The sequence below is a fragment of the Spea bombifrons genome, chromosome 6 (assembly GCF_027358695.1).
Source record: "Spea bombifrons isolate aSpeBom1 chromosome 6, aSpeBom1.2.pri, whole genome shotgun sequence".
NCBI classification, from domain to species: domain Eukaryota; kingdom Metazoa; phylum Chordata; class Amphibia; order Anura; family Pelobatidae; genus Spea; species Spea bombifrons.
The window spans coordinates 6903305-6919387 of NC_071092.1; the positions used below are offsets into that span (position 1 = coordinate 6903305).

At 40.3% G+C, this 16083-nt stretch overlaps 1 protein-coding gene across 1 annotated transcript in view; it reads right to left on the bottom strand.

Moving 5' to 3' along the window:
* The window catches only part of EEFSEC (eukaryotic elongation factor, selenocysteine-tRNA specific), a 66050-nt gene extending 52628 nt beyond the window's left edge, over positions 1-13422 (bottom strand). Inside the window, exon 1 of the mRNA XM_053469583.1 lies at positions 13106-13422. Within this exon, the coding sequence (XP_053325558.1) occupies positions 13106-13385 (280 nt within the window). The 5' untranslated portion in view covers positions 13386-13422. The remainder of the gene's footprint in view (positions 1-13105) is intronic.
* Between the last annotated feature and the right edge of the window lie 2661 nt (positions 13423-16083).

Genomic DNA, 16083 nt, shown 5'->3' on the forward strand with positions numbered 1-16083 from the left:
ACGGACAGTATTGTGAGCTAGAAAAGCAATTTTTATTCCAGATTCTAGACTCTGATCCAAGTTAGTTCCAAATGTTCCTGATTACCCTCAATGTACAACACCTTGGAACTTATCATACAGGGATGGGATGCTAGGCAAAAAATGTGAAGTTCTATAGACATCCCGATCCCCCAAATCAAAGCAGCGATTTCTTGGCCCCCTATGGCTGGACATCTAGCAATACATTGGTTGTCTATCACCAGTTCTGAAACCCCTCACAAGAATACCACACTCGCTCCTTCTATCCACCCCAACGTCATCAATTTCTAGATCCGATAAACCAAGAGCAAAAAAAGAAAAGTATATTTAGTGATTTAATACGGGTTTATTTATTTTTAATTTTGGAAATCTCCCCCCCCCCCAAAGCTCCAACTTAGGTGAATAAATCATTAAGAAGAAGAAGAATAATAGAAAAGCCCAAGTCATCAGGAGATAAGGTGAATTGGATAGTCTTGGGCATTAGGTCAGCATTTTGCTGCTGACCAAACAGATAACCTATAATACAGATACCGTACTCTGACCCGCTTAGAGCAATCCAAACAGCTTTCTTTAAGAGCTGACACCGGCATTTTGGGGATTAAAGAAAATGAAACCTTTCTAGAAAAAAAAAAAAGGAATATCGGTCAACACCACGGAGTCCTGGTTTTTGTTTAAAAAAAAAAAAGGGACGGCTTAAGGTGAATCAATTAAAAATCTCTTAAATCTCATCAAAACATAAACCGCCTGGCGTAAGTCTGCCGTTAATTCTAAATGTTACTTTAACACCAAACCTTCCTGGACTCTGCTTGACCGACGCTTCATTTTTAATGTAATCTTTATCGCGGTTTGTAACGCGAGCCGGCGCAGGTTTGTTGGTAAACTAGCAAATTGTAGATAAAGGAAGCCAAACCTCACTAAAATATGACTTTATATTGTTATCTTTTATTTATACAGCGCCAACAATATTTGGGGATATGACGAGACTAGAATGGACAGACTAAGACGACCCGAGGTTGGAGTTATTATGGAGGACACTGATCCCAAACGGTCCTCTTCTATTTTTTGTGTGGCATATCTGGCAAAAAAAGCCTCCAGGGAACGAGTCCAAACCCACAGCGCATGTTAAAAGTCACTATTTATTGTGATTATTTTGGTTGGACAAACTACAGAGGGATATCAGGAATTAAATCTATGTTGTTGGCTCGCGTCTCTAATAACAGATGATGGTGGGGCGTTTGTCTGACATGCGCAAAGGTTTTTTTTTTTTAGGTGCGGTTATTTTCCATAATTTTTATGACATCATGATACCTGGCGTCAAGTCCTTCTTGGCTTTTTAATCCGTAGTTTTTTTAACTTTTAAAGGACTGCTGCAGGCCGCTGACCTCATGCTGTCTGTTGGAAGCCAGTCCGAAAAGATATGTTACTTATTGCTTTGTGTTGCAAGTTAATCTCCGCAGATGGACACAGACGGGGAACGTCTCTTATTTTATCCAAAAGAATGGCTTTATCCAATAAACATAATTAATGAGTCCAACCATTAACACATAATGAATATTAAGTTCACAATACATAAGGACTATACCATGGAGGACAGTGCGGGTCAATCATCCTTGAATAAACTCGCCAATAAACAATTTGGGCAAAAAAGTAAGGATCAACAGAACTCAAGGCTAGTGAAGTCTTTAGGTGAAGTTGATACATTTTATTGGGCTAACACAGAACAATATGTTAAGTTGCATTGGCTTTTAAGGACCTAAGAGGTCCCTTCTTGTCTCTTCTTCATATTCCATCTGAAGAAGGAACCTCTAAGGTCCTAAAAGCGTGTGCAACGTTCCATTTTTTCTAGGTTTGTCCAGTTTAAACAGAACACCGACACAAATCCCGAAACCTGTAAGTCATCTCAAGTACCCAACACCACCAACATCCTTGTCCTTGGAGAAGCACCTTGATGAAAAACGTCAACACATCATGTTGTAACGTTATTGTGAATACAACGTTGCAGTTTGTCATCTCCACTCCCCAAGCCTTGCACTCTCTTGCACCACCTTCAAGCGTCACATTGAAGAACCGAACACGTGGCTTTAAACCTCTGTCACGGCTGCTACCAATCTTTTAGCAGCACGATCCCGTTAATCTGAACAGCTAAACAGAAATTCCAAGCTGGAGGAAACCTCTACTGATTGAAAGCAGAGGCTTCATCAAACACAGTTGTTGCGTTGTTATTCCTCCCCAATCATCCATGACTGCCAGCCTTGAAATAAGATAATCCTCAGAAATCGAGGGGAATTGGGAACAGACTATGCTCAGTAAATGATGCTCCACCAAGACACTCTATGTAATACCACAAAAGGGAAAAAAATGGAAACAAAATAATATCCCGCAATAATGCTAATGTCATTTTGTAATTTTCTAAGCCACTGTGGAGCTTCCTGACAAACCACAACATGCAAAATCACTTGTAAGGTTTAGACATGCTTCGTAGGAGCACAAGCTGCAACATTAGTATCAGACCTAGTGCGGATCCTAACACTAAGGAAACAAATGTAAAATCTTCTACACCTACCACTGGCCATATGGGGGGTATTAAAATATACAGCTACCAGGATGGCCCCAACACGTCATTCATAGCGAGCTGGTGAGAGGGCTAGCCTAGGATCTAGATATGAAAACATAAAAAAAAAATATTACAATTTTTATTTACTTATTATTCTGTGTCATTTTTCTCTCTTTTCTCTTCTGCATTGAGGCAAACATTAACATCCCGTACCTTTAAGGACTTATTCTTGCCCAGTATGTGGACATATGTATACATCCTATGTTAAAATGTAGCGGGCGCTTCTGAGAGCAATGCTACTTGGCCGGGCTCAGTAGCAGCGGCTGCCTCGGACCAGCCCGACCCTCACCTGCTACACAATCACTCCATAAGTGCGATCGTGCAGCATCAGCCCCTTCAATTCAATACTCTATTTTATGGGTTAATGCTCTGTCTTCACTCCCCATTAGCCTGTGGAGACCAAATCACAGGGCATGTTGTGCTCCTATGGAGTACCAGCATTCAAAGAGTGAAATAAATGTCTTCAGCAGCAAGTCAAAGGTGCTTCCAGGTGAATAGCTTTCAGACTCTGCAGCAGCTCAAACTGCTGCAGGGCCAGTCAGGAGTGTGTGGCTGATCATCAGACCACTCCTGGCCAATGGGAGTGATCTAAACATTACGCAACCTATCTGAATAATAAATAAACTCAAACATGTTATTCTCATCGATCATGTCTGCAGCCTAATCATGCCAATTACAAGCGATTACATTTTTTTTTATTTTACAATTTTATTATACACTATGCATATAAATTATACTACATATCGTTGCGGAGTTTGGGCCATATTTTCTTTAAATTACAAATAAATGCACGCATTTCTGATGAAGTGGCCCACTGCAGAAAAAACTTAGACATTCCTTTTCTAATGAGAACAATTGTTGCAACTGGTGTCTTAAATCGTAGCCAAATATTTTAGCCCATATGTAGCTTTTATACTATACAAAAAAATCAAATTAATTCTCTAATTGCCATAATTTTAGACTTGCTTTTATGGATTATGCAATGATTAGTCTAAAGCAGGCATGTCCAAAGTCCGGCCCGCGGGCCAATTGCGGCCTGCGTTCCGGACTGATAAGGCCCCACAGATAAGTTGCCCAATTAAATTTGCATTTAATTTTAATGGTTCAAAAAATGTCAGGCAAAATGGTCGGCCCTCGCACATGTTCATTTCATCAAATCTGGCACTCTTCGAAAAAAGTTTGGACATGCCTGGTCTAAAGAGACAATATTGCCAATATATAAAAATTATAATAATAACAATATATATAAATATGTGTGTGTGTGTGTGTGTGTGTGTGTGTGTGTGTTTTAAGTGTAACAGATAATAGAAACATATAAAAATTGTTGAATATCCACAGATTGGCCTACGTTCTGCGGTGAAGCCGGTGATGATTTAAAGCATCAAATGTATTTATATAAACCTCAATTAAGACTTCACAGGCAGCATGCCAAACCAGAAAACATAACTCCGTGTGCAGAAATAAACACGGGTACCGACAGATAACCTCTTTAGCCTTTCAATGTAATTTGATTTTATGCTTTTGGAAGAAATGAAAAACACATCCTAACATTTATCCTCTGTGTGATTTTCTCCGTGGCCGGAGTTTATTTTAATAGTAATTTGGGAAGCGTTATTAGTGTGTTTAATCGGGGTTAAAGTATATTAACCTATAAAATGCGGAATGTTTCTATATCTATAATACAGATTATAGTATCGCTCTGTAAAGGTTACAATTCAAACTTTTAAATGGCCAAAAAAGGGACACTTCTGCTTTAAGGGTGTGGTTGTGGGCGTGGCCAGGGTGGGGCTTTCCCCAATACTTTTTAAATGGCTGTGACCCGTTGATAGATATTTATGTAACCAAATAAGGCATTTAGAAAATAATATAATTAATGTATATAGCCAAATTTCCTGCTGCCTATACACCTTATTGAGGCTTTTAGGGTTGTAGGACCCTGCGATAACCTAATACCCAGCAAAAGTTCCGAGCTCATGGAAAAGAGGTACATCAGGGGAGGAAAAAGGGGACTGAGGGATTTGGACCCAAAAGAGGGACTGTCTATCCTAAAAGGGGACACTACGTGTTAATTCTCATAAATAAATGGTTTGGAAGCCATAACGCAACAAGGTAACTATTTATTACGTTGGACGCCCTCTGCGTTTGGGCTTGTATATGTATCTTTGCATATAATTACATGCATATGAGTGAGGTGTGGGATGGAGACGGGGTATCTGAACAATCAGGAATAAAGATTCCTAAAGATTAAAGTCACCGAGCAGAGACGGGTGTTTTCTTAATAACTGAAAACACTGGTTGGGTCTGAATGGGCTCATTGTTTGACGGGAGGGGGTTTCGGCTGGGAGACAGGACAGGCTGGCGACAGAGCGGCCTTCTGCTTCAACACAATCTGCTCTACTTCTCCGTGCAAGAGCATTAGGGACCAAAGAGAGGTCTACTGCCTTCCACACGCTGCAGACCCCAAACTGCTAAACCGGGGGCCAATTAACACCAGCTCAGGAGCGGCCTGAGGGCTACTGCAGGTTTACAAATCCCACTGTTCTCAGCCGCAACACTGAGGGCAACAGGAGGACCACGGCTGCCCAACCACAGTGTCCAGCATTGTCTATAATGTCAACAAAGATAGACGCAGGTTACTAATAATCTTATATCACCATGCGGTTAACACATAGGGATCAATTTGGTTTACACCAGAAGTGCACTTTAAGGATTAAAGTAAGACATGCCAATATCTTTGATTTTGGTGCAATTTTATAGCCTCCCAACAATGCGATAACAAGGACTGGAACACCATCACGTAATACACTAACTGTACCTGGGAAATAATCCTTTTATACAAACCACAGTTTGTTCCCGATGTGTATGCTAAGCACAATCTCACCACTAGGTGGCAACACTACTGCCAGCATGTTAATATGGACCGAGGACATTAGAATAATATAAAGAGCAGGGCCAGCTGGCTATATTTATTATAAGCCAAAACTGCAGAAATTCTGGCACCAAGGAGATAATTTCAATCAAATCAAGCAAGATTATTGACTTCTGTTGTGAACGATGTAATTGGAATAAGCACGTTACCCCCGCTTTGATCCAGTTTCATCTTAATAAAATATTGCCTAATGCTTTTACCAGGCCATACATTGCACTTCTTCCACCGCTACTAACACTCATCATACCAAGAGTCCCTCTTTAGGACAAAAATCCTTCTTTCCTCCCCTGATATCCCTCTTTTCTAGGAACTCAGAGAATGTTTGCTGGGTATGTGGATATCCCAGTGATCTACACAATGATAACAATAAGAAGTAAGAAAACAAATAAATATTAAAGTACACAAAATATATGCCCTACTCAATTGCATAACCAGGTTGCAAAGCCTGTCTGACCTCGGATTCACTCTGCTGGGATTTGTCACTTCCACACTGGCCTTTGATGGCGTCACGTATGTCAATAGAGGAAACAATTACTGTCCGTCGCGTTTCATCGCGGGGGGGGGGTCCCGGAGAGTCAGGTTTAAGGTACATTTTCTCCGACGCCGACATAGCACCGGCTGCCCAAACCATGGAGCCATTGTGCTCACGACTGAATGTTAGCCTCAGGGGCACACCTGCCAAGTGTCCAGAGTTTTGGAATTAAGGGGCAACAAGTTGTCCTATTGTGGTATAAAAACAGGTTGTGGCACACCTACCGTGCATTGCCATCAAAATCTAGCTCTAATAGACATTACAAAAAGAAACTTAATTACTTATTAGGGGATTAGAAGGATTTGTAATATAATTTATATAAATATATAAAATAAATGCTTCACATTTCAAGGATTGGCTGTAAGTATATATATATATATATATATATATATATATATATTGTATAAAACCAAACTTCCTGCTGTTTCTATACACATTATCGGGACTTTTAGGGCTGTAGAACCCTGCGATCCCCTCATACCCAGCAAACATTCCGACCTCCTAGAAAAGAGGAGCTTCAGGAGAGGAAAGAGGGGCTTCAGGGGAGGTAAGAGGGGCTGTCCCTCCTGAAAAGAGACTTGTGAGAGTTTTGCTACATAAGCATTATTAAGTTTTCCAGCAGATTAGATATCACTGCCCAAAAGCAGATTATTGAAATTGTAACATTCTTTCATAATACGATTTGTTTACAAATAAATAAATCCTCCTTGTGTTTGTTTGCAGGACTTCTCATCACAAAAACAGATGTTGAGACTTTGATGAAACGGACCCAACTTACTTTCTTGATCTGGAAGCTAACCGGTGGCAGGCTTCAGATGTCGGTAGGAAGAAAGGTTTGCGTAAAACGTACTTTGAATTGAGCTGAACGAGGATTGAGGTCAAGTCTCTGTCCAGGTAAATGTTACACAGCTAGAGCACACTGCCCCCTGGTGCCCAGATCCGTGACGCACAACAATACCATTATGCTTCTCCAATGCGTTGGGTATGGGAACCTCATTTGCAAGCCAAGAAGCATAATCTCCAATGACTTAACTCTGCCAAGGGGCACTCATACAATGGGGGGGGGGCATAATAGTGTAGAATGTCTAGTAATGGACATGATGTACTTTTTCCAGTTATCCGCCTTTTTGATATCACGTATCATCGGGGCCACTTCTATAGAGCAGAGCGAACGTATCAATGGGAAGAGAATAATCAAAATGTTTTATTAACCTGCATAAAAAGTGAGACGGCTATACAGCAATAAAACAATTTTACAGACTAGAAACATCTTTATCAGTAATCGTATAAATCACATCGCCCATAATGTTATCATTTAAGTCCCAATCCCAACATGCAGATAAAATGAATATTCTATTTCCCAATATTTTTTCTACTGATAAAGACACGTATAGTATTAGTTTATGCGTTTCCAAAACGATACAAACATACAAAAGGCAGTCCTTATGAGCCTCATCCTATAGTTCATTTTAATACACATATATATACATACACATACACACACGCACGCGCACAATTTACTAAGCAAGGTGTTTTACTGGAGGCACAGTGTGCCATATTTGCTGGCTCCACACATAGTATTGCCTAGCTATGCCCTTGGGATAGGGTTAATGGTTCATTGGTCGCTGACCGGTACTATACAGTTAAGACGGCATGGCTGCTTGTATGACCCTTCCAGTATCACTGTATGTACACAGCTACGCCTCCTGCCTGACCCCGAAAGCAAGTATAACTTCACCGGGGGACTCTGCCGGTAATCCTCTCCCTAAACTGCCCCCGTCCTGAACTCCGCTGACGAAGCTACGCATCCCTTGATCTGAAGGCTCTGTCTGCTGATCATTGCATCACCGTGCGTCTTACCTACACTACATACAGATGCCTCCACGGCTTTCGTTCCCTTTAATCTCGTCCCCTCAGGCACTTATATGAGTTCAAAAAACACAGGCCTATTAACCTCTACCACTTCTGCTGGGAAGCCGTTCCACTTATCTACCACCCTTTCAGTACCACTAAGACTCAAGCCTTCTTGTTCTAATGTTTCTCCTCCTTTGAAATAAACTCTCTCCCGTACTTTGTTAAATCCCTTTCAGTGCCACATTGCCTGTACCATAGAAGGGTTAACCATTTGAGATCCAGACAGATCAGAAGCACTTAAGGGGCTAAAAGTTCAAAAATCAATTCTTAAGAGAAAAAAAAATAGTTATTAGAAAAACATAACCTCTATTGTTTTGGCACCTGCCGCGCCGGATAAGGATCTGAAGGGTCCAGATGCAGACGAAACGCTCTAATAAGTGACAGGGCCCCCCAAGGATATTAACTAACGGCAATCGCAATGCGGCTCAACGTAGATGATTGACACTATAAATAAAATAGAATTCACATAATGTTTTCTTACGCTTATGCAATGTTACAGCATTCTTAATATATTTATCTTATCTCGCCCGCCTAACGATTTCCACCGAATCGTGAACCAGGTTTCAAACAGAATAATACAAATAATTTAAATTTGGGGAGATATGATAAGAAAGAAAAGTTTTTCTTTTTCTTTTACTTGCTCAGGGTATTTTTTTATCATATGATAAAATAATATAATTAACAAACATAGAAAAAAAACTGCAACATAGGAGCCGTATGCCTCTACCACTTCTGCTGGGAGGCAGAGCTCGAAACTCTACAGGTGGAATATGGAAAATTAAATGTTTCTTGAATGTTGCTTTACGCTGAAGGTGATTTAATGATTAATATTACTTATTTTGTAGAACTTCATAGGATCGTGTATATACATCACTATATAATATTTCTCCCCCATATATCAGTAATTTAAAAAAATGAAAAGGAAGAGAAAAGAAAGAAATAGAGAGCGAGGAAAAAGGATAGAAAATGACAAATTATCATTTCTTTTTAATAAAATGTATGTCAGCTGCTTTATTTTTAATCTTTAGGATTTGTCCCTTTTTCTCGTTAATGGCTGTGAATCGGGACACATTTAAAACAGAACATTTTTAATAATTTTTTTTTGTTCTTTTGTTTCTTTGTAATAGAAAAAGAATCTCATATATAGAAACAAGATTAAGAACGAAAAAAGAAATAAATTAAAAAAAAAACGAAAAAAAAAAAAAAAACACTTTACTGAAAGGGCGAGTTATTGATTAGAAAAATAAATGATAAATAAAAGGCAGCTCAGACATCCGGGCTATAGGCTAACATGACCTATGAACAACAAATGTTCGTATAAATTGAGTTACCCCACGACGTTTGCCCTAATCAAAGGCCTTCTCTGATCCCAAGCCAAGAAGTAGCTGCAGCGATGAATATACAGACCACGAATATTGTAGATTAGATCACCGAACGCATTGATTTAGTCTCCCTTTATTCCATTTAAATCTTAATTTGTTACAGGCAGCCGCTCCGGAGACACCGTGTCATTTTAGGAGCAGAAATCACCGAGACACGGAAAGGAGCCAAGAGAATTGTTCGTTAGATCGTCAAATCACTTTGGGGGGGTGACTGGCCATGCTTGGACTGGGTGGCAAACGACTCTGCCCTACGCCACCAGGAGCCTTCATGCCCCATATCAACAAGGACAGGAGACGTAGACAGACTGAAAGACAGACAAGCGTTCCAATGTAATTCGACAGCACAAGCATCATGGGATTCTGGGGTCCAACCTGCTTAAACAAGAACATTTTGTTTGAGCCACCTGTGCTCAAGTAGAGATATCCAGCGTGCAGATCTCACTTTCTAAAGTAGGACACAACTCAAGTACCGCTACTTACTGGTCGACATTGTTAAGGTTACGGGACACATAGGAGCAGTTCTTGGTGTGAAAGCCATAAACATGTATGTCTTAGCTAATCCGGGGTGTTCGGTTTTAATCTTGGGACACCCATCCCCCCCCCGTACTCGCCTGCTTATTCATCTCTCTCCTTTTTGAATATTATTATGAGGTTATTGATATAGTCCCAGCCGTAATGAAGCTATGGCTTACGCATTTTGCTGCCTTCTTTACGTTTCATATAAATGGTTTGAAACAAAGCAACAGACTTTTCCAATTACTGATTGTTTCAGCATTTGCTCGTGTCTTTACGATCCTGATCCACTACTAGGAGTCTAATATGTACCATGAGGCCTGTATCTTGCAGGACTGGGCTCTAAGAAATGAGAAGGGAATATATTTATGTTTTTTATTACTACTATTATTATTATTATTTTTTTTATTATTATTATGTTATTATATTTTTTATATAATTTTTATTATTATTATTTATTATTATTATTATTATAAACAGAATTATCCTTCCATACTCACCACCCCAGTGTTTAGAGATTATGACAAAGGTAAAAAAAAAAAAAAAAAAAAAAGCTTCAATATAATAATCAAAAAGTAGAAATAAGCCAAAATAAATGACTGTTCCTTCATCAGTCAGATGTTTTGAGTAGCATCGGGTGCCAAGCAGGGGGTGTCAGTAAAATGTGCACGCTCTCTATTGAGTCTCAGTCCTCTGCCATATTTAAGGGTTGTTGGCAGAAAGTACAAGCCGAGAATAATTATAAAACATGATGGTTGAGACTGATTACATTTTTATCCATGCAAGGAAACAAAAGAATGAACAAGCGGGCAAGAAGGAGCCATTGATTTGTCATTGTGACCTGCACCCACTCGGGAGAGGCTCGAGAGTCGGCCATTGTCTCTCCAGAAGTTTTGTTAAATGTTCCGTGGGAAACCGGACCAACTCAAAGCAAATGGGTGGTTATTCTATTAAACAAGAACTGTATCCGTGAAACTCTGAAACAAGGGCTACAAAACGTCTCGTTACAAAAGAATAAAATAGTAAATCAGATGAACGTTCAACACGTCACATAAGGCATTGTTCGTAGAACCAATACGGACCTGCATTGTTTGAACTAGAATTTGAGGACAATTAAAGATAGAGTTGAATGAAGAAGCTTTGAGACATCATGGGTTCTGTGCTTTCTGAAATAATCAGGGATCACTCAGGAACAGAACTGGGAACTCTCTGGTTTTCACCTGGAGACTCCAAGTGAACTGGCGCTTCTCCGGGTCACTAGAGGAGAATCTCTGCCACATTCCCCCCTCACCACTCCTGCCACGTTAACCACCCACCAATGTTAGTAGACCTAACCACCCGCTACCCAAAGAGGAAGGGATCTGGGTAGCCGGAGCCCGGGCCCAGGTAGCCGGAGGCGGGTCCCAGGTGTGCTCGTGAACAAGTCAATATTTTTTTAAAAAAAAGCCATAAAAGTTTATTTTTGTTTAATCTTAAAGTTTCACTCTGGAAATCCTCTGAATTCATTTGGTTTTTACCTAATTAATTTTATAATTTTTCCCAAAACTGGGGCTTAACATATAGGAGAGTCATTCTACTGATTTAATAATAAATGTTGTTTATCTCTTGGCTGGCAATGGGTTAAAGGGGAATACTTTTATATTTAAGTATTGGTTGTAAAGAATCTATATGTAATCTTTGGTACAAAAACTCCTATAAATAATAACTTTATCGCTTGTTTCAATGTTTCACTCGCCTACCTGTGATCCTCTGCTATTTGAGAAGATAGTTCTTGACACCTGGAGGCATCTTGGAAAATGTTGTTGCTTCAAGTAACAAACGCGTGCTTAGCTCACATTATGTATATAAATATGTGAAAGCACAACAAACACAATCCGATAATGGCTTCTTGTTGATCCACCTGCCTGGTGTGCATCACAATGGATGTAGCCATAGGCAAACTCATGAATACCTGCAACAATTGCCAAAAGGCCTATTGCATTCTTAGCTACAACATAAAAATTGGGATTTTTTGGGGGGTGGGGGGTTAGTTTCTGAGAACTTACTTTAAGAAGAACTCTTAAGAGGCTCTATGGTAAAACAGAATCTCTCTCTGTAAGACTATACCCATAATGTGAACAGGCAGCCGGCAGATGGTATATCTCATGTCGGATCACAGAGGTCCCGGGAGACAACTACTGGAAAACCAATCTTGGTGCGGCTTTATGAACAGGTGTCATAGAATATTAGAGTAGAAGACATCGTGCAGATCCATCCATGAACCGACTGCTAAATTGGAAATGGTTAACAGTCATCAATTACTGTACAGGATAGATGGACAAGGCTGGTGCCTGAATAACTCATTTCCGGATGGAACATGAACGCAATAGTCCGGTTTAACTTAAGGACAAACCTGGGGAAATCATTTACTTTTTTTTTAGATTTTTATTTCACCTATAATGAAAAAAAATCTTTGTACATGTCAAAGGTTACTCACTTCTTCTCACCACTAGTCAAGTATGTTATCGTGGCTTATCTCTCGTATTTACCGCCATCCCATAAACATTTAGCAACTCCTAGAGAGTTATTCCATAAGAATGTACATGGGGGGTACCTTTGCGTTGCTTCTAGAGTATACGCAAGTTGAAACTGAGCTCTCATATCCAAACGTGTTATGTCTAAGGAAAGCTGCAGGGTTCGGCCGCACTCTAAAGAGTGTTATTTTAATTCGCTGCGGGGTTAAAGGGCAATTTTGCTCTCAGTGCAAGGTGATGAGCTGTAACCACAGAGTTTCTTTTTAAATTTAGTCCGGTTTCCTGGGTCTTATCAAGCAGGAGAACCTTTGAACTTACAAAAATTTTGTAAGGTGTTTAATACAAATCTGCCGGGGAAGGTATAACGTGTGATGGGTATAAGGACAGCAATAACAAAAGAGTAATAAAAGGGGATTACACAAGGGTCTGATAACTGTCATAGATATACATGGAAGGGGGGGTGACAGCTGTCAGGCTCATCAAGACAGGGGTAAGCTGCACAAGGATAGGAGGATAAACTGTCTGATAAAGAAAAGGTCATCAGAAGCACTAAACACAACATTAAAAATGCACCATAACAGACCTGAGATGTGATCATGCAGCAGATCCTGGTGACATGGCTAAATGACATGTATGAATGGGAACATGCGTTTCCACGGTGCACCAAGGCACCCCCTGCCGTTCACTTACCCCCTATGATCGTCCTGATGAGGGATGCATGGCCCGGGCAATCTACCAGAGTGAACTGCAGCTGCCTGTATCCAGTGCCGGTTAAATGCTCCGGGATGGGCACGGAAAAGGAAGAGAAGCCGAGGTCCAGGGTGATTCCCCTCTCCCGACTCTGAGGATTCTTATCAAAGGCCGCGGTGGAAGCTGTGGTGCTCAGCGCCTTGGCCAGGGACGTCTTCCCGCTGTCAATGTGGCCCAAAACACCCACGTTAAAGTTTAACGTTTCCCCTACAGGAGCCATGGGTACAGCCGTGCGTTCCAGCCTGGACTACACCACTTCCGGGTTCACCTACCCTGTTCAGCGTCGGGTAGGAACAGAGAGCAGGAGCTCCTTGTTCCGCCTGTCTGTAGCTGTCCCTGCATGATAATACTGCAAGGGTGTCTAAAAGTGGATTTTACCTGCAAATACATTTCCTTTTCTTACGAGACAAAATAGTAATAGTTACTTTTAAATAGTAATGTACATATCATTTTGAATATATATGGACACATTGTATATGGGACTGGCTTATGAATTGAAACATTAAATCATTACAGAGTAACAAATAATAATTACATTTATCTTTGATAAATTAAAATAAAAAGACGGATATCGTCAACTTCTTTTTTACAATAGCTAAAGCCTCTGACCTATTTCGCTTATGGAAACTCTTCATTCATTTCTAATGTAACTTTGAAATTTAGTTGCTGAATTTTAGAAATAGAATTTGTCGGCCGATCAGACCCGTTCGCCCCGTCTAGTCTGACCATTTTTCCTTCTCTAAAGACTCGAACCATATTCCTTGGTCTCGTCTTAAATTCAGCATAGCCATATGACCATGCTGTGCCTAAAAGTTACAGCCATATGCTTAACCCGTGCCTATGAAATGATAGCCATATGCCTATCCAGTGCCTAAACAATTATAGCCATATGTCTATCCCATGCCAATAAAATGATAGCCGTATGCCTATCCCGTGCCTATAAAATGATAGCCACATGCCTACCCAGTGCCTATAAAATGATAGCCACATGCCTATCCTGTGCCTATAAAATGATAGCCAAATGCCTATCCCGTGCCTATAAAATGATAGCCAAATGCCTACCCAGTGCCTATAAAATGATAGCCATATGCCTTTATAATTACGGTAATAGCAAACTAAAAATATGTTGATTACAACTCTGTGAAAAATAACATTAGATTTTTAAATATATATATACTTTTACATCACATTTCTACATAACCTGACATATATTTGAAGCAGAGGTGCAAATGTATTAGTGATTTCCAAGTTAAGTGCTTTCTTGCCTAAACAAGCTATTCATTACTCTGGAGTACTATGTATAGACCTCGGTTTATGTTCAGAAAACATACCTTTTCCATCCTTGAAACGAGATACTTGAAGGACGCAAATAAATTCTTAATGTTCAGAGCATGAAACGTTTGCCCGAGAGAAACATAAAACTGACCTGCATAATACATTTTTCTTTATCATCAAGACTTTGTTTTCATTCCAACAGCAATTGTTTAAAAAGATCACTTTTGGGAGTAGGAAGTGATCCTGCCAGGAAAATCGGGGTTAAATGTTCAGGTCTCACACATACACTTTCATATTTATATTCAAGAGCTTCGACTCCAAAAACAACACAATTCTTGACAGTTTAAATCCATCATGCTTCAATGATATTTCAATTGTTGAGTGGAATTTGATCATACTCTCCAAATCCAGATATTTCTACTTAAAAAAAGCAACTCGGCCCCTAATCCCCTTTTGGGTATCATATGACGTGAAGGGGCTCAGTAAAACTAGTTAAGAAAAGTTTTCTAAGGACAGATTAATAAAACTTTCTAAAAGACCCCCACTTCGGTCAGATTAAATTACTTTTTATCAATGAATCAGTGGCGCTATCTGCAAGTTGTCCCGTAGACCATCATATCATAGCTGCCAACAATCTGTCCTGGGTCACGGAGATAGAATGTAGGGGTGAAGTCACACACTACATGTGTCTTGATGTTCCACGGATGTCACATGATGGTGGCGTGTATTGTTTTACCAAGAAATATGCCGAAACCAAGTTTTCTAGCAGAAATGATGGCTTTTCAGGCATTAGGTGGGACAGTCCCAGCCAAACCGAGCCAGTTGGCAGCTATGTTAGTTTTTCGAACAAAATTGAGCCAGTAGAGCTGAGCTACGAGCTGTGATAAGATAGAAATTCTAGCATAAAAAAGGCAAAAAAAACCCTGATTTTCATTGTTGATAAAATAGACTAGTAACATTTCATTCCTGGCTAGTAAATTCAACCAGACCCGCGATGATACCTTTGTGCTTTACTTCACTTACAAGAATATCTTATTTATTTAACTTCACGGGAATCAGGATGCCAAGGGGGCGGAGCTTGGGAGGTAGAGTGTCACTCAAACTGGCAGCGCTACTGTCCATGCGTACTGCATGCATTCTCTGCGTCGGAGAATTACATACGGACTGCGATATTATGTTCCCGAATCCCACTGAGCGCCGCATCTCCGGGTCGACACCTGAATCCTCCAGATTGCGAGGTCCTGACACGCCCTACTCCCGCCCATTTCACCTTTAAATGGGGGTGTTTCCTGTGACATAAAGCGGAAACGCCCACCGGCGTCCTGGCCACCTCCCACAAGGGTAGGCTCCGGGTGGCACAAGTTCCCAGTTATGAACGTATCACCTCCGTGTATCCATGTTCTATCCTGATTTTAATTATAAAGTTAAAAAAAAGTCCCTGGTCATCTTAATTGCAGGTCACAATTTCAAAAGAAATGCTTCCCCTGAATCGCGGAAAATCTTTATTAATTTGTCTCGCACCAAGTATTAAGTAAAATTCTAAATAAATTGCTGGCGCTCTCAGGGTTTGCCCCCGAGTCTCAGAGTTTCTGCTCTAATCACAGGGTCTCCGGGTGAAGGGGCAGATTCTCAGGGCCACAAAG